This window comes from Sapajus apella, unplaced genomic scaffold (genome assembly GCF_009761245.1).
Source record: "Sapajus apella isolate SASKATOON/1434 unplaced genomic scaffold, GSC_monkey_1.0 scaffold36, whole genome shotgun sequence".
NCBI classification, from domain to species: domain Eukaryota; kingdom Metazoa; phylum Chordata; class Mammalia; order Primates; family Cebidae; genus Sapajus; species Sapajus apella.
The window spans coordinates 2,472,089-2,492,681 of record NW_022436976.1 but is presented as its reverse complement, the minus strand read 5'-3'; the positions used below and the strand labels follow the sequence as shown (position 1 = coordinate 2,492,681).

Sequence of the window (20,593 nt, the reverse complement as noted above, 5' to 3'; positions counted from 1 at the left end):
GTTGAAGCTCCATTCATACCAAAGTTTAGAGGCTCTGGAGATACCAGCAACTTTGATGACTATGAAGAAGAAGATATCCGTGTCTCTATAACAGAAAAATGTGGAAGAGAATTTGATGAATTTTAAAGAGGAACAAGATGACATCCGAGCTCACACTCAGTGTTTGCACTCTGTTGAGAGATAAGGTAGAGCTGAGACCGTCCTTGCTGAAGCAGTTACCTAGTTCCTTCATTCCAACTGAGTGAGGTCTTTATTGCCATCATCCCGTGTGTGCACTCTGCATCCACCTATGTAACAAGGCACCGCTAAGCAAGCATTGTCTGTGCCATAACACAGTACTAGACCACTTTCTTACTTCTCTTTGGGTTGTCTTTCTCCTCTCCTACATCCATTTCTTCCTTTTCCAGTTTCATTGTTTTCTCTAAACAGTGCTCCATTTTATTTTGTTGGTGTTTCAGATGGGCAGTGTTATGGCTATGTGATATTTGAAGGGAAGGATAAGTGTTGCTTTTTGCCAATATTGTTGTTGGTCAATGGCTTGAAGATAAACTTTCTAATAATTATTTTTACTTTGGGTAGCTCAGACTCGGTTTTGCCAAAACTCTTGATAATTTTTGAAGACTGTCTTATCACCAAGGAAATTTATACAAATTAAGACTAGCTTTCTTGGAATTCACTATTCTGGCAATAAATTTTGGCAGACTAGTACGTACAGCTAGACCCAGAAATTTGGATTGCTATAAATCAAAGGTTCTAGTTCCCTTTCCCTCCTTTTATATCCTCCTCCCCTTGAGTAATGAAGTGACCAGCCTTTGTAGTGTGACAAATGTGTCTCATTCAGCAGGAAAAACTAATGATATGGATCATCACTCAGATTCACTCACTTGGTACCAGCATTTTTGTAGGTATTAGAGAAGAGTTTAAGTTTTCTAAACCTTAACTGTTCCTTAAGGATTTTAGCCAGTATTTTAATAGAACATGATTAATGAAAGTTTTAAAGTTTCTTTAATAGTTCTCATCATAAACTTTTTAAAGGAAAATAAGCAAACTAAAAAGAACATTGGTTTGGATAAATACTTATACTTTTCAAAGTCAAAAAAAGGCTTGATTGCTGAAACAATATAGAGGTACTTATATTTAAATAAGGGTTAACTGTTTTGTTTTGTAACCATTAAAAATGAAAGAAGTTGTTTCCAGCTAATGATTCTGGTGTACTATATTTGTGAGCCTAGGGTAGGGGCACTGCTGCAACTTCTGCTTTCATCCCGTGCCTCATCAATGAGGAAAGGGAACAAAGTGTATCAAACTGCCACAATTGCATTTTCATTTTGAGGTATGATATTTTCAGATAGTTCATCATTTATAACCTCTTTTCTCTCAGTAAACAGAATGTCTAAACGATCGTACAGATACAATTTTAGTATTTGAGAGGTTAGTTTTTTTCCTACACCTTTTTTGCCAACTGACTCAACAACATTGCTGTCAGGTGGAAATTTCAAGCACTTTTGCACATTTATTTCAGTGTTTGTTGAGAATCCGTGGCTTAACTCAGTTGTTTTGCTTTTTCTTTGCTTTTAATTTTCCCCATCTGATTTTATCTCTGTTTTAGTGACCTACATTAAAACTACACACAAGAAGAGTTAAACTAGGTTCGTTTTTATGATCAATTTACATGCATATAAAGTGAGTTGTTTTAAATCAAACTGATCTTAATGTATATAACCATTCTATTTGCTGTATTATCGGTGCAGGTAGGTCACTCACATCACTTCTTTTCATCCGTACCACACCCTTGTAAAATCTTTGAAGACTTAAAAAAAATCCTGTCTGAGATGTTCTTCTACCAATCTATATGTCTTTCAGTTATCAAGTGTTTCTGCATGGTAATGTCACGTAAAGGCCAATATTGATTTCACTGGTCCATCTATATTTAAAATGTGCAATTTAAAATACTCTGCTCTAGCAAGTTTTATGTAACAAAAGCATATCGTCATGTTAATAAATTTAAAACATCATTTGTATAAAATATTTTAATTTTCTTGTATTTCATTTAGACCCAAAACATGCTGACCAATGTATTCTATATGTAAACTACAAATTCTATGGTAGCTTTGTTGTATATTATTGTAAAATTATTTTAATAAGTCATGGGGATAACAATTTGATTATTACAATTTAGTTTTCAGTAATCAAAAAGATTTCTATGAATTCTAAAAAATATTTTTTTCTATGAAATTACTAGTGCCCAATGATAGAATCTACCTTAGGTAGATGACCCCTAGACATACATTGCTTTTGAGGGCTATTCAGCCATTCCATTTTAAGGCCACTCTATTTAAAGGCCATGAGCGAGCAAGCTTGTCATGAGCAAATAAGTCAAGGGAGTCCATTTCTGACCAATCAAGTACACTAAATTAGAATATTTTTAAAGTATGTAAAATTCCCAATTTCAGCCACAATTTAGCCAAGAACAGGTTAAAAACTTGAATACGAAATAAATAGCATAAATTAGTATTTAACCTCAAATTACATTATTTAAAACAGAAGATATTATATTACGCTCCGTAAATAATTAAGAGATGGCATTGCATAAGAAGGAACCCTAGACTGAAAGTCAAGACATCTGAGTTTCAGGCTGGAAAACAGTATGATCTCAGCCTCAGTTCTCTTATCTGTAAAATGGAAGAATTGGATTAGGCAGTTTGTAAGATTCCTCCTAACTTTCACAGTGGTTGACAAGATTGCGTTTTTATCTGGTATTTTGAAAGGATATATTGCTTTGAAGCAAGTGTCAGTAAGGTGATATATTTTAGGGCATCTTTCTTCCTATCTCTGACAGTATTCTTAAAATACTTTGAATATCCTAAGAACCTTAGTGTCTGTCCTAATTCCTTTCTCATTCACTGATGCTGAATACCCAGTTGCATCAAACTGTCAACCTACCAAAAAAGATACTGTGGCTTATGGGTATTGCTGTCTCATTCTTGGTATATTCTTGTATTGACTGCCCATTGGCCTGAAAATACTCATTGTAAGCCTGAAAAAAAAAATTCTTTCCCACTGTTTTTTCTGCTTGTTGTAAGAATCAAATGAAATAATGTATGTGAAAGCACCTTGTAAACTGTAACCTATCAATGTAAAATGTTAAGGTGTGTTGTTATTTCATTAATTACTTCATTGTTTAGAATGGAATTTCCTATGCGCTACTGTAGCTAGGAAATGCTGAAAACAACTGTGTTTTTTAATTAATCAATAACTGCAAAATTAAAGTCTCTTCAATGGATAAGACAATTGATTGAGTCTTGAATTCTGCTTGATGCCCTTATCTTCGGATTTATTTTCCGCTGATACAAGAGATGCTTATAGATTCCTAGTTTTTATGTATTTGGGTTGGTTTCTGGGTGGTGGGAGCAGAACAGATGGGTGAGGAATATATCCACCAGTGTACTCACACTAGATGTTTACTAAGAAACTGCTAGATTCATTACATAGTTTCTCAAAAGTATTTCTACTTCCTTCTCATGTCTCATATTGGTTCAGATTACTCCTAACACAATGTTCTAAATATTCATATTTAAAGGATTTGATACTTCAAGAGCTGTCATCCTTATACTGTAACAATGAACTATTTCTAATTTTTTCTTCAGGAGTGTTTTTGAGCTACACATTACCTCTTTTCATTTTAGCCAAGTTAATTGGTGTGTATTTCCATAGTTGTCCTTTACCTCAAGAAATAATCATTTCTTTAGATAATTTTAATGGCTTGCCATTTTGTATGATTGTTCTTACATATATATTTATGCATTTTACAACATGGAGCTTATTATTTTTATACCAGTGCTCACTTCATTTTATCATTATCAGGGTTTAATATAAATTGCAGTTTTCTCATTTCCTTGTAAAACTAATTACAAAAATCTAGGTATGTCTTCACTGCAGAACTATCATCATTTGAAATTTATTTAACTGTAAATTTTCTCTTGTGCACAAATACTGAATATGAAGTTAAGTACTTATTTTCATTAAAACTTTTTTGAAGATTTTCCATATGCTTATTTAACAGCCTTTTTGCATGGTGTTATGGCCTGGATTGTGAGCTGTGAACAAAATTCATACTGAAATTCTAACCGATAATACCTTAGCATATGATTGTTTTAGGAGATAAGGCCTTTAAAGAGCTAAAGTAAAATGAGGTCATATGGGTGAGTCTTCATCCAAGATGATTCATGTCCTCATAAAAAGCACACAAAGGGAGGACCACATGAAGACATAGGGAAAAGATGACCATCTACAGGACAAGGACAGAGGCTTCAGAAGAAGCTGACTCTACCAACATCTTGATTTTGGACTTCTAGACTCCAGAATTGCGAAAAAATAAATTTCAGTTGTTTAAGCTGCCTAGTCTGTGATACTTCTTCTTGGTAGCCATAACAAAGTATTAATAATATACCTGCTAAACTAAGTATTCTTGTGGTAAAAGGCTTGTATTGATTTCTCTTCATATGCTTTATACTTGGGCAAAACTGTATTTAACACAGGCCAAAAAAAAAAGTAAGTGTGGTCACAAACCTCAATGCACCTGCTATCTTGTTTCTGTTCTTCTTGGAATACAAGCAGGAAACAGTAGCCACTAAGATGCTAAGAGTAAGGGAAAGCATGGGTAACTCAAACCACTACTAACTCCTGGTCAGACTTACCCCGTAGAAGGATAGCTCTCCTCTTGAAGCAGTCCTAATGTAACATAAAATTCAGCACACCAGATTCATTGAGTTTATGGTCTCTGCCCATCGTTTAGTGGTGATACTAACAATGAAATAGCCAAAAGGAAAGTGGGAGTGCAAATAAAGGGTTAATGAGAATACCTCAGCTGGTTTGGCCTCTCCTGATTATTCAGGGGTTAGTAATGCTCACAGCAAATGATGGCCTTAATGTATTTAGTTTTCTATCGCTGCTCTAACAAGTCTTCACAAACCTAGCAGCTTAAAACAACATAAATTTATTTTCTTACAGTTCAGGAGGTCTAGCAGCCACAGTGAGCCACACTGGGTTAAAATTGGGGTGTTGACAAGATGCGTTTCCTTCTGGAGGCTCCAGGGAAGAAGCCATTTCCAGCTTCCACCTTCCAGAGGCCACCTGCTTTCCTTGACTGATGATGCCATTCCTCCATCTTCAAAGCCAGCAACATTAGCCCAAGTCCTTCTCATGCTGCATCACTCTCACTTTCTCTTCTGCCTCCCTGTTTCACTCTTAAAGACCCTTGTGATTATATTAGGCTCACCTGAGTAATCCAAGCTAATCTCCCTATTTTATTTATTTATTATTTTTTAAAATTTATTTTTATTTCAATAGGTGTTGGGGGAACAGGTGGTGTTTGGTTACATGAATAAGTTATTTAGTGGTGATTTCTGAGATTTTGGTACACCCATTACCCAAGCAGGGTACACTATACCCATTATGTAGTCTTTTATCCCACACCCCCCTCCCACCCTTTCCCCTGAGTCCCCAAAGTCTATTGTTTCACTCTAATGCCTTTGTGTCATAGCTTAGCTCCTGATTATGAGTGAGAACATACGATGTTTGGTTTTCTATTCCTGAGTTACTTCACTTAGAGTAATAGTCTCCAATCCCATCCAGGTTGCTACAAATGCCATTAATTCATTCCTTTTTATGGAAGAGCAGTATTCCATGGTATATAGAAACCATATTTTCTTTATCTACTCATTGGCTGATGGACATTTGGGCTGGTTCCATATTTTTGGAATCGTGAACTGTGCTGCTATAAACATGCTTGTGCAAGTATCTTTTTCATATAACAACTTCTTTTCCTCTGGGTAGATACCCAGGAATGGGATTGCTGGATCAAATGGTAGACCTACTTTCAGTTCTTTAAGGAATCTCCACACTGTTTTTCATAGTGGTTGTACTAGTTTACATTTCCACCAACAGTGTAAAAGTGTTCCCTTTCACCACATCCACGCCAACATCTATATACTTTTTTATTTTATGATTGTGGCCATTCTTGCAGGAGTGAGGTGGTATTGCATTGTGGTTTTGATTTGATTTGCATTTCTCCGATAATTAATAATGTTGAGCATTTTTCCATATGCTCGTTGGCCACTTGTATTTATTCTTTTGAGAATTGTCTATTCATGTCCTTAGCCTGCTTTTTGGTGGGTCTTTTTTTTTTTTTTTTTTTTGAGACAGAACCTCACTCCATCTCCCAGGCTGGAGTGCAGTGGCATGATCTTAGCTCACTGCAACCTGTGCCTCCTAGGTTCAACTGATTTTTCTGCCTTGGCCTCCCAAGTAGCTGGGATTACAAGCATGTGCTAGCATGCCCGGCTAATTTTTTATATTTTTAGTAGAGATGGGGTTTCACCATATTGGCCAGCCTGGTCTTGAACTCCTGACCTCAAGTGATCCACCCACCTCAACCTCCCAAAGTGCTGGGATTACAGGCATCAGCCATCATGCCTAGCTGGAATTGTTTTTCACTTGCTGATTTGAGTTCTTTGTAGATTCTGGATATTAGTCCTTTGTGGGATGTATAGATTGTGAAGACTTTCTCCCACTTTGTGGGTTGTGTGTTAACTCTGCTGATTATTTCTTTTGCTGTGCAGAAGATTTTTAGTTTAATTAAGTCCCAACTATTTATCTTTGTTTTGTTGCATTTGCTTTTGGGTCCTTGGTCATGAAGTCTTTGCCTATGCCAATGTCTAGAAGAGTTTTTCCAATGTTATCTTCTGGAATCTTTATGGTTTCAGGTCTTAGATTTAAGGCTTTGATCCATCTTGAGTTGATTTTTATATAAAGTGAGAGATGAGGATCCAGTTTCATTCCTCTACAGGTGGCTTGCCACTTATCCCAGCACTATTTGTTAAATAGGGTGTCCTTTCTCTCACTTTTTGCTTTTGTTTGCTTTGTCGAAGATCAGTTGGGTGTAAATGTTTGGCTTTATTTCTGGGTTCTCTATTCTCTTCCATTGGTCTATGTGCTTATTTTTATAGCAGTACCATGTTGGTACTGGCTTTGTAAACTTGTTAATAATAATATGACCTGCACTTATTTTTGTTATCTGAAGTATATTTGTTTTGCTCTCTATTCATCATCACCTCTGTAACAAAATTATTCTGTTAATACATTTTCACAGTTGAAATGCTCAGAATGGTTTTTATTTTCCTGACTGGACAACCAATTGGCATTTCCATTATTACCACAACACTCCTACATTATACTGAATAATCCTAGCCATCACTGTTAGAGAAGAAACAACAATGGTAAGATGAAGACCATTCCAAATAAAAGAGAACATTTTCTACCAATAGCTTCTCATTAAGGAATTCCAAAATTGTATTTCAGGAAAAAGGAAAATGGTCCCACAAAGAAGAAACAGCCTCAGGGAAATCTGAAGGAAAGAAAAAAAAGAGAAAAACAAAACCCCAAATAAACATCTTTAGACATAAGAAGTTAGCTACAGAATCGCTTCTAAAACTTAGAAGAGAATTCTGGTCAGGTTAAAAATTTAAAAACATAAACCCATCCTTCCCTCTTTCCACTATCCCTCCCCAAACACACTAATAGGATAGAGCATGTTTTGAGATATCTTTAATAACATACATTGCACTCAGAACAAGATAAACATCTCCACACACCAGACACAGAATGGAAATAGACGGAGTTAAGTGGTGCCTGCACCTGAAGCCACAGACACTAAAATACAGAAAAGGCTTTTATTATAGTGAGGTAATTACAGCAAATGCAAAAGAAAAAGATAAAGAGATTTTTAAAAATTCAGAGATGGTAATGGATGTTGAGAACAAAGACGATCTACAATTAGTATAAGAAGCTAATAAATAAAATAGAAAAATCATTCAAATGTATCATACAGAAAATTTATATCCAAAATGAAGGGAGAACTAAATTTACATTCTGAAAGAACACCTGTTTTTCAGGAAAAACTGACATACAACTTTCAACACCAAGCCATATTCTGGTGAAGGTTTTGAGTTTTAACAACTAAATATTATGCATAAAAGTCAAGCAACCCCCAAGGCTGGGGGTGGGGTGGAGAGGGAACCAGGTTGGCCTCAGAAGTCTCCACAATAATATTCCATGCCAAAAGATGATTATATAATGGCTATAAAGTTCTAGGGAAAAGAAAGTATAAGCCAAGAGTATTATACCCAATCAAATTGCATTTAATTTAAAGGCACAAGGCAGACACCTTTAAATATTAAAAAGAAAAAAAAAATAGAAAACCAAATGAAGAACTTAGTAATAGAGAAGCAGTAATGTAAAGCTCGTGGTAAACACTGAATCTGTCTTAATGTAGTTCTAATTATAAGCAACTATGATGACTACAATCATAGAACAGAATGTAAATGTTTTAAATCTTGGCAAACTTAGAATAATAAAATTAACAAACTTGGGCGTAAGAGAAAGAAAGAAACTTCTAACTTCCATACATTTTTATAGCAGGATGTCAACTAATGGAGTCTAAAATTAGTACATGAAGTTGGTTAAATAAGATAATGACTCTAACCTCTTAATTTTTTCTTTATGATTTTGTAATTTTTTTGTGGGGAAGGAACATATATAAGCAGTTTTCATTTCCATTTTCACTTCAACTTCTTGTGTTAAATGTAATTACATTTATTTTTATTTCATGTTCTAGTGAATGAGATTTGTAATATAGGCAAAATTAAACTGAATGCTTTATATTATAAAGTATAATACAATTTTATAACACTAAAGCTATCTAGTTATGTACCTCTGTATCTCTCTACCCTTCTGTCTCCGTGTGTGCACAGAAAATAGTATTATAATATTATTGATGGTATGAGATTTAAGGTTATTTCCTAATTTTTCCCTTATACTTTGTTGAATTATTTGCATTCTTTGAAATGTTAAAATAATCAAAGATAAAATAAAGGTGCCCAATAATGGAGCATTGATTTCTGTATCCATTAAAAAAAAATCATCAGTCTGGTAAGGGTCCTACTCTTAACAGTTAAGCTCTTTTCACCAAGGTTCAGTCTTAAGAAACCTTGATCCTTTAGGTTTTTTTTTTTTTTTTTTTTTTTCTGAGATGGAATCTCGCTCTGTCTCTTAGGCTGGAGTACAGTGGCACAGTCTACGCTCACTGCAACCTCCTCCTCCCAGGATCAAACAATTCTGCCTCAGCCTCCTGAGTAGCTGGGATTACAGATACGCACTACTGCGCCTGACTAATTTTTTTGTATTTTTGTTAGAGATGGGGTTTCACCATGTTGGCCAGGCTGGTTTTGAACTCCTGATCTCAGGTGATCCATCCTCCTTGGCCTCCCTAAGTGCTAGGATTACAGGTGTGAGCCACTGCACCTGGCCTGATCCTTTAATTTCCAAGTGGAATATGTGATACTATATCATCAATATGCTTTTGTGCAAGCCACCAGATGTCACTAAAATGGCTTTTGTAGCATTACTATTGCCATGAAGAAATGTTCGTCTCATTCTTCATATCTCAAACTCATGAGAACCCTTTCTTTTAACAGCCGGACCACTGCCATGTGAGGGGAAAAGAAACCCTCTTACCTTCACTGCCAATTTCTTCACCACAATATGCCAAAAACACGTAATCAACACAACCAACTTGTTATTAAAGTTTCTACCCATTTTTTAATAGTGAGTCAAAGTCAGGAAGTACATGGCTGAGTTAGACTGTTTTCTGTGAATAAATCATGTGGTTAATTGGATATCTAGAAAAAGCCTCTTATTCAAGTAGCAATGACCTTCTTTGTCATTTACTTGTCTGTTGATAACCGTATTCCTGTTTATACCATGGTTCCGAAAATAATCACTAACCAAACATAAGTTTTCTTACATGTGATAAAGAAAAAGCTGCTGAGTGTTTTTCCTTCATATGTCACCAACTCCTAAAATCCAATTCAGAATCTACTCATCAGCCATCTTTCCTAGCTTTAAGGTAACAATACATTGCTGTAGATCATATGCCACTGATATGTTTTTTCCCAATTTTGCTTTCCCTCCGTACATATCACTTGTCAGTTATTTGGGACTGGTTTTATAGATTTCCTTATACTGGAGTGTCCAGTACTGATTTTTGCTAAGAAGTTAGACTTTGAATCTTGCTTTTTTACTTCTGGAATTGATAGTGATCAACATCCTCTCCCTAGCAAGTGGCAGACTACACAATGAAAAGTCATTTTTGCAAAAATAGAACAGCAGCTGACTCTCATAACCAGGAAGGCCAAGGGTAGACTTCTGTCCAATAAGATCTAAAAGATCAGAAGATATCATCAGAACTCTGCTTCTCTCTGCCTCTGGGCACTGCTTTCCTCAGAATTGACTTCATCCTCAATAAGCACTCTTCATGGGGCAGAAGATGAACCCCAGTCACTCATACTTTCAAAAGAGTTAAAGGAGAAGGAAGTCTCCTGCACTGTATCAAGTCCCAAAAGGAACTCTGATTGTCCAACCTGGGTCAGAGCCTACTTCTGTAGCTGGACAAGGTGAAATACATGATTGATAGCCTCATCAGAATTATGTGCATTAGGAGAGGGTTAGCCTTCCAAAGAAAGATGTGCTGCTCAGACAAGGAAATAGCTGATGTTTACTAAAATCTCTTCTTCATCTTTAAAAATAAAACCCAACAATTTTGTACAGAAAATAATTATTTAAAATAAATTAATAAATAAATAAAATAATTATTCCCTACTGTTTTGGGAAAATTTATGGGTTGACAAGAATGATAGATGTAAAATTTCACTGATACCATACCACTTGTTAAGAAATTATCCTAATAAACAGCATCATGGATGAGAAGTAAATGATTGCCCAATCCTACAAAATCTTGCTGTCAAAGATCACCATCATTGTGTGCGTGATGGTAGAAATGTGTGGAATTGCTGACATGTTTCCTTGAGACAGCACCTGTATTATCACACTGCCTTATTCCTCACTGTCTGCATTCCACTGGGTAGTGTCAGCCTGGCAGGCAGGGGCTGGGTCTTAGGCCTCTTTGGATCAACCTGCAGTTTCTTCACATAATATATGTTGACTAAATGCCCAGATGTTGGGCTGAGAATACTCTGAACCCACTAGCCCAACAAGGTTGTAAATGGGTGGGTAATATAAGCTGTTGATTCTGGTACACAAACCTTAAAATTTTATTTTAGTGCTATATCATCAGTAGGACAAGTGGAACAAGCATGGGCTTTAAAATAGCATCTCACTAGAATCATATCTTGGCCCTATCATCTACTGGTTGTATAAAATTGAGCTAGTGACTTTGCCCCTCTGATCCTCAATTTCCTCATTTGTAAAATGGAGATTAAAAATGCTAATACAATTAAAATACAGTTAAAATGAAAAAAGCATCTAAAGCATGTCTTGGTTCATAGTAGGTATGCAATGGATGTTCATTCTTTTCTCTTTCCCTCAAGGAAGACAGGTAGATAATATGCTCAGGGACACAGGGAATATAAAACTTCAAACATCAAAAAGGTGGCACCTAGTAACTATGTAGATCCAGGAGCTGGTTTTTCTTTTTGGCTCCTGGCATCTGCCCTACAGTTGGACAGACTGTGAGTAACTGTGGGAGCACCCTTGAGGCTGATCTTCAGCCCAGCTCTTCTAGTTGGTTTACAGGCTTTGCTAGCTGGGCTCCCCATGAAGACAAGTGCCCCTTTGTGCCTGTTCCTTCCATTTTTAGACAGATGACTAATCCTTTCTCCATCTGAGAGAGCAATGCTGTGTAAATTGTGGTCCTTGCCCAGATCTATGACTGTATTGCAGAGGCCTGCAAGGTTTACAGGATGCTGGCACTTCCTGAGATGGCATCACTATGGGATTAAAAGCTTGAACTGGAGTGGCCTTCCCCTGTGAACTCGAAACAGGAGGCTTCATACCTGGACAGGAACACCTGGGAACACCAAGGAAACACAGAGGAAATAAGCAAAGCTAAATTTCACTCCTGTTAACCCTTTTATCCCCCTGAAAAATCCCTTTATATGAAACATTAGCCAAGGGTTGTTATTTTGTCTGGGTTATGGGGAAAATCATGTTATTCTAGAAAGGAAATGAAGTGGCATTTCTTGGCAGCCAATTTTGAATTCTGCATTTTAAATTATTCGAAGCACTTCTGCAGCTGGTGGAAGATAGCAACTTGTTCAAAGAGAGGAATGAGAAACTCATCAAAGAATCACACCTCCTATTTGAACACAAATAGGACAGATGCCATCTGTCTAGTATGACTTCATTCATTCACTTGTTCATTCAGAAACATTACTAGGCATGTCCATTGTGAGGGCCCTGTGCTAAGTACTCATAATACAAAGATGATAAGACACAAAGATGGGAGATGTGCATGTGAATAAAAAATTAAAGTCATGTGAGATAGATGCAATAAAAATGCATAAGCAAAACACAGTGATAGCCTTGAGAAAGGGTTGTGGAAGTTACATCAAGGAGGGAGTCAGGCAACAGTTCACAAAGTAAGACCTGGCCTTTGGTTTAAGGATGAGTAGATCTCCATGCATATCAATGAGGAAGGGCATTCCAGTCAGACGGAACAGCAAGTGTTCTCTTACACCCTTATGTGTATGGAGAGCAGCAACTAATGTTCTGTAATACCGGAATATCAGATAGCAATGAGAAAGTGGTAAGAAATTAAGTTGGAGGCTAATGCACAGTCATATCATAAGAGGCGTGGAATGCCATACTAAGGACTTTGGACTTCATCCTGTACATTGTTGGAAACCACTGAAGGATGTTAAGTCGAGGAGAGCTATGATGTGATCTGAGCTGCCTTTTAGAGATTAGGTTGTGCTATGAACTGAATGTGTTCCCCAAAAAGTCATATGTTGAAATTGAATCCCCAAAGATGGTATTTGCAGGTGGGCTCTTTGGGAGGTGATTAGGTCATGAGAGTAGATCCCTCATAAATGGGATCATTGCCCTTATAATAAGCCAGAGAGCTAGCTGGCTTTCCTTCTGCCATGTGAGAGTAGTCATGTCTTCAAGTCTGTAACCTGGAAGAGAGCCCTCACCAGAATCTGACCATGAGGACACTCTGATCTCAGACTTCCAGCCTCCAGAACTGTAAGAAATAAATCTCTGTTGTTTATAAGCCACCCAGTCTACAGTATCTTATTATAGCAGTTGAAGCTCACTAAGGCAGGCTGAAATCAGGAAGAAGAATGGATCCTAACAGATGAATTAAAAGAGAATTGTTATAATCCAGTAAAGGGGTAATCAAGGCCCTAGGTAAAGTGCAAAGGAGGGAATGGATTGCAGGACGTGGAGATCATTCAAGCAAGAGACTGAAGGTTTTAGGCTTGAGCAGCAGATTTGTATAGGGAGATAGTAAGTCAGTGTGGCTGTCCAGCATGTAGTTAGAGATGTTGTTCTCCGCTTATCATAGAGGTCTGACTGGATGAATAGGCTTACAAGTCATTGTGCACACTACATAATCCTTACACATAATGTGATAATATCCAAAGGGAACATAAAGAACAGAGGTTACAAATGGACAACCCAAGGCCAAATACAGCAGCAGATGTGTTTGGTTTGGCTTGCATAATGCCTTGAAATATTTAAATTCATTGCCAACATTTAAAAGTTAGGGGACATAATAAAGAAAATCTAAAGTTTTAGCTTTTCTGAAAAATCAGATCTGGCAATGCTACACCCACGTTCTCACATAGCAAAAAAGGGCATCCGGGTCAACATTTGTGTTTCCCTGACCAGCTTCACTCACTTACACTGCCTGCTGGCCCCTGTAGGTCTGAATTTGCAAAGGGAGAGCTAGAGAACAATAAGAATAAAGAGGCTTTAGTAATAGAAGGCCCCCCCGCAGGCTGGGCACGGTGGCTCACGCCTATAATCCCAGCACTATGGGAGGCCAAGGTGGGCAGATCACAAGGTCAAGAGATCGAGACCATCCTGGCTAACACAGTGAAACCTTATCTCTACTAAAAATACAAAAAATTAGGCAGGTGTGGTGGCACGTGCCTCTAGTCCCAGCTACTTGGGAGGCTGAGGAGAAGAATCACTTGAACCTGGGAGGCGGAGATTGCAGTGAGCCGAGATAGCGCCATTGCACTCCAGCCTGGGCGCAACAGAGCAAGATTTCATCTCCAAAAAAAAAAAAAAAAGAAGTCTTCCCCTCCCACAAAAATGTCCATGGCCAAATCTCCAGAATCTCTGAATAGTGAATAGCTTATGATGCATGGCAAAGGGAAATGAAGACAGCAGATGGGATTGAGGCTGTTCATCAGCTGACCTTAAAACAGGGAGAGTATTCTGACTTCCCCAGGTAGGCCCAATATCATCACAAAATCTTTAAAATTGGAAGAGGGAGGGAGAAGAGGAGGTAAGAGCAATGCAACAGGAGGACTTGGCCCAAATGTGACTGGCTTTGAAGAGGGAAGAATGGAAGAATCTTAAAAATAAGAGAAAAGCAGCTAGAGAGAGAGATGTGAGTACAGAAGCACGATCAGAGCAATGCAATGAGAGAAAGACTCAGCCAGCCATTACTGGCTTTGAAGGTGGAAGAGGACCACGAGCCGAGGAGTGTGGGCAGCCCCTAGAAGCAGGAAAGGGAAGGAAACATTCTCCCCCAGAAGCTCCGGAAGTAATGCAGCCCAGTCAACACCTGGATGTTAGCCCAAACAGCCCTAGGTGGAACTTCCAACCTGCCAAAATATAAGATAGCAACTTTGTGTTACTTCAAGCCACTAAGTTTGAGGTAATTGGTTACAGCAACCCTAGAAAACAAATGCATGGCTGGTGGGAAAAGAGAAGCCAGGGAAAGAGATTGACAAAAAAACAGAGAGAGAGGAAAGAACCAGAAATGCAGATAGAGAATCAAGACATGGCCCATTTTCAAGAATGAGATTCCATCAAATGACACTGAGATGTCAAGTCCAGTTATGAAGGCAAAAGATGAACTGTATCGATCAAACCGGGGCACATCAGAATCACCCAAGGATATTGTCAGACCAGTGCCCAGGTTCATTCCAGATTACTTGCTCTAGACTCTTATATACTGCTAGTGAGATGGGCTGGTGTTTTACTAGCTAAATGAGCACTTCACACTGTTGACTTAATGCTCACTTTTAAGGCTCCTGGTGACCTCTCAACAGAAGAAAACCCATTTAAAGTTTAATAGCACACTCTATTAAAGCCATTTATCTGAACTTTTTTGTCCTTACGTAGATAATAAACTGCTTGCAGGTTGTAGGTACTTGCTAAACATTTGTTGAATAAATAAATGAATGTAACCATTCAAGAACGGTTGTTTTCTAAAACTAGCAGAATGAGCAGAGATCATTTCTCTCATAAGCTTCTATAAATTAAATAATTCAAGTTATTTAATGTACATTGACTTGTTATATGAGTGGGGTTCTCATTTTCTACTTAAAGACTGGAATCCTCTGCTCCTTGTCAACTCATCAGAACCAGCCAGGATTAATTTCCAGAGGAGCTCTTGGATCAGATGACAAAGCACCTCCTTTCACAGTCCCATTCCTGAAATGGCCTTTAATAATAATATGCTAGGCCATATAAAATGAAATCCATCTCTGTCTTAAACCTGGATATTGCAGACCATATTCCCACTTCAACACCTAAAGAGCTAACCTAAAATACTGGGATCTGATACTTGCTGAGCTAAAAGAAGCAGTCTTGTCCTGTGGTTAAGGGGAGAGGGCTGAGGCACAACAGCCATCCTCCTTAGAGGCTTGGCATACTTATAAAGGTCAAAACGTGGCATCATGTGAGCGCTGGACATGCTGGATGATGAAAGTCTGATCTACTTGGCCACATGGGACAAGTTGCCAAGGCTGAGGAGAATCTGTGTTGTGCTGCCACAGTCCCACTGCAAGAGAAGAATTCCAAATAGTCTGTGAATAGAAGGCTAGAATTCCAAGCCACACTTCTAGCAAAAGGAAGACCCATGAACTGAGATCCAGAGGGCAAAGTCTGGGAGGATGAGGGACATCCTGCCTTCAATGAGGAAGGGCGGCTCAAATGAGTGGGGGAAAGGGAGAGCTATGTGCTTTCATGTCAGTGATGTCAGAGAAAACTGTAACAGCAGTGAAAGAGTCAGGACAGAAACCAGGTGGCAGTGGGTTGAGAATATGCTTTAGAAAGTCTCAGACAAGATGGGAAAGTAGGTCAGGGTGCTAGGAAGAAATGCCATAATGAAGGAAGATTTCTGTTTTGTTTGTTTAGTTGAATACTTGGTTTCATTTTTAGGATTGGAGATGAGCAAATTTATTATCTAAGGAATGGGGAGACTTTAAACATAGGAAATAAAATGAAAGCAACAAAGATGAAGATAAGGTGAAGAGATGGGACAAACACTAGTCTCAGATGGGGTTAGTCAAAACTAGCTATTGAGTATTTACTGTGTGCCAGACGTGGTCCCGAGTCTGGGAATAAACAACACAGACAGACTAGTTCTTTCTTAGTGACATTTACAGTCCAGATAAAGTATATTTCCAGCCCTCTTTAGTTGCAAGTAAAAGTAAGAGAAAAAGAGAACTTACCAACCCATGTAACTGAAAAAATTCAAGCAGCACTTCCCCTGAACACTCAGCAAAATGTCTTCAGGACTCTCTCTCTCCCTCTGTCTCCCCCTCCCTTTCTCTCTTTTCCACATCCTCGCCTTTCTCTTTCCTCTTCTCTCCTCTCCCTCAGCTTCACTTTCCTTTCTACTGATTTCATCCTCAGGCTGTCTGCATCCATGTGGGTGAAAAATGGTGCTTACTCTGTCCGTCATTATATGGACCTCAAGGCTCGTTTCTGTCAAGACTGGGTGGACTCTGGTTGACCCAGGGTTATGTATGTGTCTCTTCTGACCCAAAAACTCTGCCCAAGGGGAAAGAGTGCCTTGACTGGCCCTGAATGGTCACAAGTCCACCTCTGGAGCCGGAGGAGGAGTGCGGTCTATATCAACTCAACCACATGGGCTGAGCACGGAAAAGGATGATTCCAAATGGAAGTTTGAGCTTCTTAGCCAGAGAAGGGACACCGGGGAGGCAGAAAGAATATGAGTCTATTACAGAAGGATTGCTCTTGAACGGAAAGAATTGCCTCTTGTCTCCTAAGGCTGGAGGGGAGGAGGGAAGGGCTGGTACCAAAATAGACAACTTTGAAGATGCAGGCATGACAATGAGCCCTAGCAGACTGGGTTCCTCCAGAGAAGCAGAGGCCGGTGCGTGTGCAGGGTGGGTGAGAGCAGAGGTCAGCTGGGAGACTGGTGGGAAAGGGTTAAGGTTTGGAAGAGCAGCAGAGGGAATAGGAAAAGGAGCTGATTGTCAAGAAAAGATTGTTAAGAGTTAACTGATTTTGAAAGCCATGAATTGGTCATAGCCCTAATCTGCACAATTGTACAATTTTCTCCACAGGCTCAGTCCTGAATAATGATAGCTGTGGCCATTTGTGTAGAAAGGGCACAGTGAGGAACCCAATCTTCCTAGCCATTCTGGAGCAATTAGGCTATCAGGCAGATCCCCAGGAGTTGTATTTGTACAAGGGCTCTCAAGCCTCCCAAGAGAAAAGATGAAGAGGAACAGTGGTGAGCTCTATGGGGCGCAGGGTCGAAGTGACATGACCTACCACATCTCAGAAAACCCTCTGCTATAGACAGGAAACTCACTGAGTGGCCTCACAGTGCCCAGTGTTTGGACCTATTCTGGTCCCTGGCACATTAGAGATGACGATTGTGCAAGCTGCACCTTTGGCTGGTGCCTGGCAAATGCTTCATGGCCCTGTCGCTTGTAATTCCCCATTTACTGTCTTCTGTGATGCTCCTACTGAATGTCAGGCACATTAAATTTGACATCGTATTTAGCCCTCTTAGTACATTGATAAGATGGGTCTTCTTAGCCTAATTTTGCAGAAAAGGACATTGAAGCTCACGATGCTGATAAACTTGCCCAAGGTGGCACAGCTAGCAGGAACAGGGGCTGAGGTGTGTGTAAAGATAGGCCTTGGCCTGTCACTTGCCCTCCTGTTTCCCATCACTGGAACATCCTAGAACAATGTTCTAGGATGAACAGCATTGACTAAATTGCAATCCAAAGATTCCTGGAGGTCCTCAAACATATCTTCAAGGTGTGTGAGAATGTTTTCCTCCTTTAAAGAGCCTGTAGTTGAGTTTCAGAGCCCTTAGCCTGGAGAACAGTGTCACCTGTGGGGAGATGCCCACACTCGGCCCTGAGCATGTGGGCCCAGGAGCTTCAGGTGTGAGTGCTGAGCTTGCTGTGGTGTGAATCACAAAGGACAGGAGCCACCCTGGCTAATGGCAGCATTACCTTTGCCTGGGGTGGGCTGGGGAGCCAGGAAGAGCATGCAGGCCACCAAGTAGAGAATGTCAGGGACAATCATGATTATGGCAGAAAAAAAAACCAGCTTTCAAAGGGCAAGGTCGAGAGGTCTCAGAATTTTAGTATAACACTCAAGAGGCTCAGACCAAATACCATTATAAGCATTACCCACTTCTCTGCTTGTCCCCAGGACTGGGACTACCTGGAAAAATGAGAATTAATCAGGGCTGCAAAAAATATTACACTGAAAAACAATTTACACTTCTAAAAAGTCTTATTTTCTCTTAGCAAAAGCCCCTCTGGAAAGGTATTATTAAGCCTATTTTGTGGAGGAAGAAACTGGGCTCCGAGCAGTAAGTTTACACAGCAGTATAGTAGCAGGCACAGGAATCTATCTTAGGACCTCCCAGTTCAGGACATTGTCACTGAGCCCACTCGAAGCACAATTCCCAGCAGAACTGGAGAGATCAGCGTGGAGGTCAGTTGCTGTCTCCTTGAGTTACCTAGTTAATATACTTCCATATCAACGTGCCATTTTCTCCTTCTGTAAACACAGTGAGTCAACAGAGGCCTTACAAAGGAATATTTGCTGGTGAAAAGCTGTAGAGTGGAGCAAAGGGCTCAATGTCTCTCATTCAGATGACGGGAAATTTTCCCTGATTGCCCCACCACCGGTGAGGCCCTCCCTTAAATAAAGCCAAATATGTCATTTGCTTTCATTGCTGAGGTAAACACACGTCAGGCATATGGATTTTGACTTTTGTAACAAAGGAGGGAAAATGGGACTTTGGAAAGCACTAAATGTGTTCAGCAGAAGTCCCACAACACAGATGCCCATCATTCGGTCCTTTCCGCTGCACTTTGTTTTCTGGATAACGCTCCTCAGTGCCCGTCTGAGAAAGAGGTAATGAAGCAGTAGCACGTGGGCCAGAGTCACCTGGTGATGTGATTTGTTTGACTGCCACAGTTTTGTTTTGTTTTGTTTTGTTTTTTCCCAACATTTAACATTTAGAAACCTTAATGTCAATATATAACATTTGGGAAAGATCATTAAAAAATCAGATTTTCTACCGACCTTAATAAAACAACAACCTGCATTTAAAAATGGGCAAAGAACATGAATAGACATTTCTCCAAAGAAGATATGCCAACAAGCACATGAAAAGATGCTCAACATCACTAATCATTAGGGAAATATTAATCAAAACCACAAAATACCACTTTATGCCCATGAAAATGGCGCCTGTATAAAATAAACAAACCAAATAGAAAATAACAAGTATTGCTGAGGACCTGGAGAAATTGGAACCCTTGTACATTGCAGGTGAGAATGTAAAATGGTATACTCCTTGTGAAAAACAGCATGATGGCTGGGTGTGGTGGGTCACATCTGTATTCCCAGCACTTTGGGAGGCCAAGGCGGGTGGATCATCTGAAGTGGGAAGTGGGAGACCAGCCTGACCAACATGGAGAAACTCCGTCTCTACTAAAAATACAGAAGTAACCAGGTGTGGTGGCACATGCCTGTAATCCCAGCTACTCGCAAGGCTGAATCAGGAGAATCTCTTGAACCTGGGAGGCAGAGGTTGGGGTAACCCGAGATCACACCATTGCACTCCAGCCTGAGCAATAAGAGCAAAACTCTGTTGCCAAAAAAAAGAAAGAAAAGCAACATGATGTTTCCATCAAAAAATAAAAAATGTAATTATATGTGATACAACAATTTAACTTCTGAGTATATACTCAAAATAATTGAAAGCAGAAGCTGAAACAGGTATTTATACACCAATGTTTATAGCAGCATTATTCATAATAGCCAAAAGATGTAAGCACCACAGTGTCCACTGATAGATAAATGTATGATAGACAAAATGTGGCACATGCATACAATGGAATATTATCCAGCCTTAAAAAAGAAGAAACTTCTGATACATGTTACAACACGGATGAACCTTGAAGACATTATACTGAGTGAAATGAGCCAGTTATAAAAGGCAAATCTTATGTGATTCCACTTGCATGAACTTCCTAGAGTCTTTCATAGAGACAGAAAGTGGAACGGTGTTTGCCCTCCGCTAGGATGAGGGAATGAAGAGTTACTGTTTAGTGGGTGTGGAGTTTCCGTTTGGGAAGATGAAAAAGTTCTGGAGGTGGATGGTGGTGATGGTCGCACAATAATGTGAAATGTTTACTTAAAAATGGTGAAAATAGTAAATTTTATGTTACATATATTTTATAATAATAAATACATAAATAAT

General features: G+C 39.1%; 1 protein-coding gene across 7 annotated transcripts in view; it reads left to right on the top strand.

The window, feature by feature from the left end:
• The window catches only part of PRKACB (protein kinase cAMP-activated catalytic subunit beta), a 147,228-nt gene extending 143,937 nt beyond the window's left edge, over window positions 1-3,291 (top strand). For all 7 annotated transcript variants that reach the window (XM_032296446.1, XM_032296443.1, XM_032296442.1 and 4 more), the window contains one exon: window positions 1-3,291. In XM_032296446.1, the coding sequence (XP_032152337.1) occupies window positions 1-126 (126 nt within the window). In that variant the 3' untranslated portion in view covers window positions 127-3,291.
• Window positions 3,292-20,593: the final 17,302 nt, after the last annotated feature.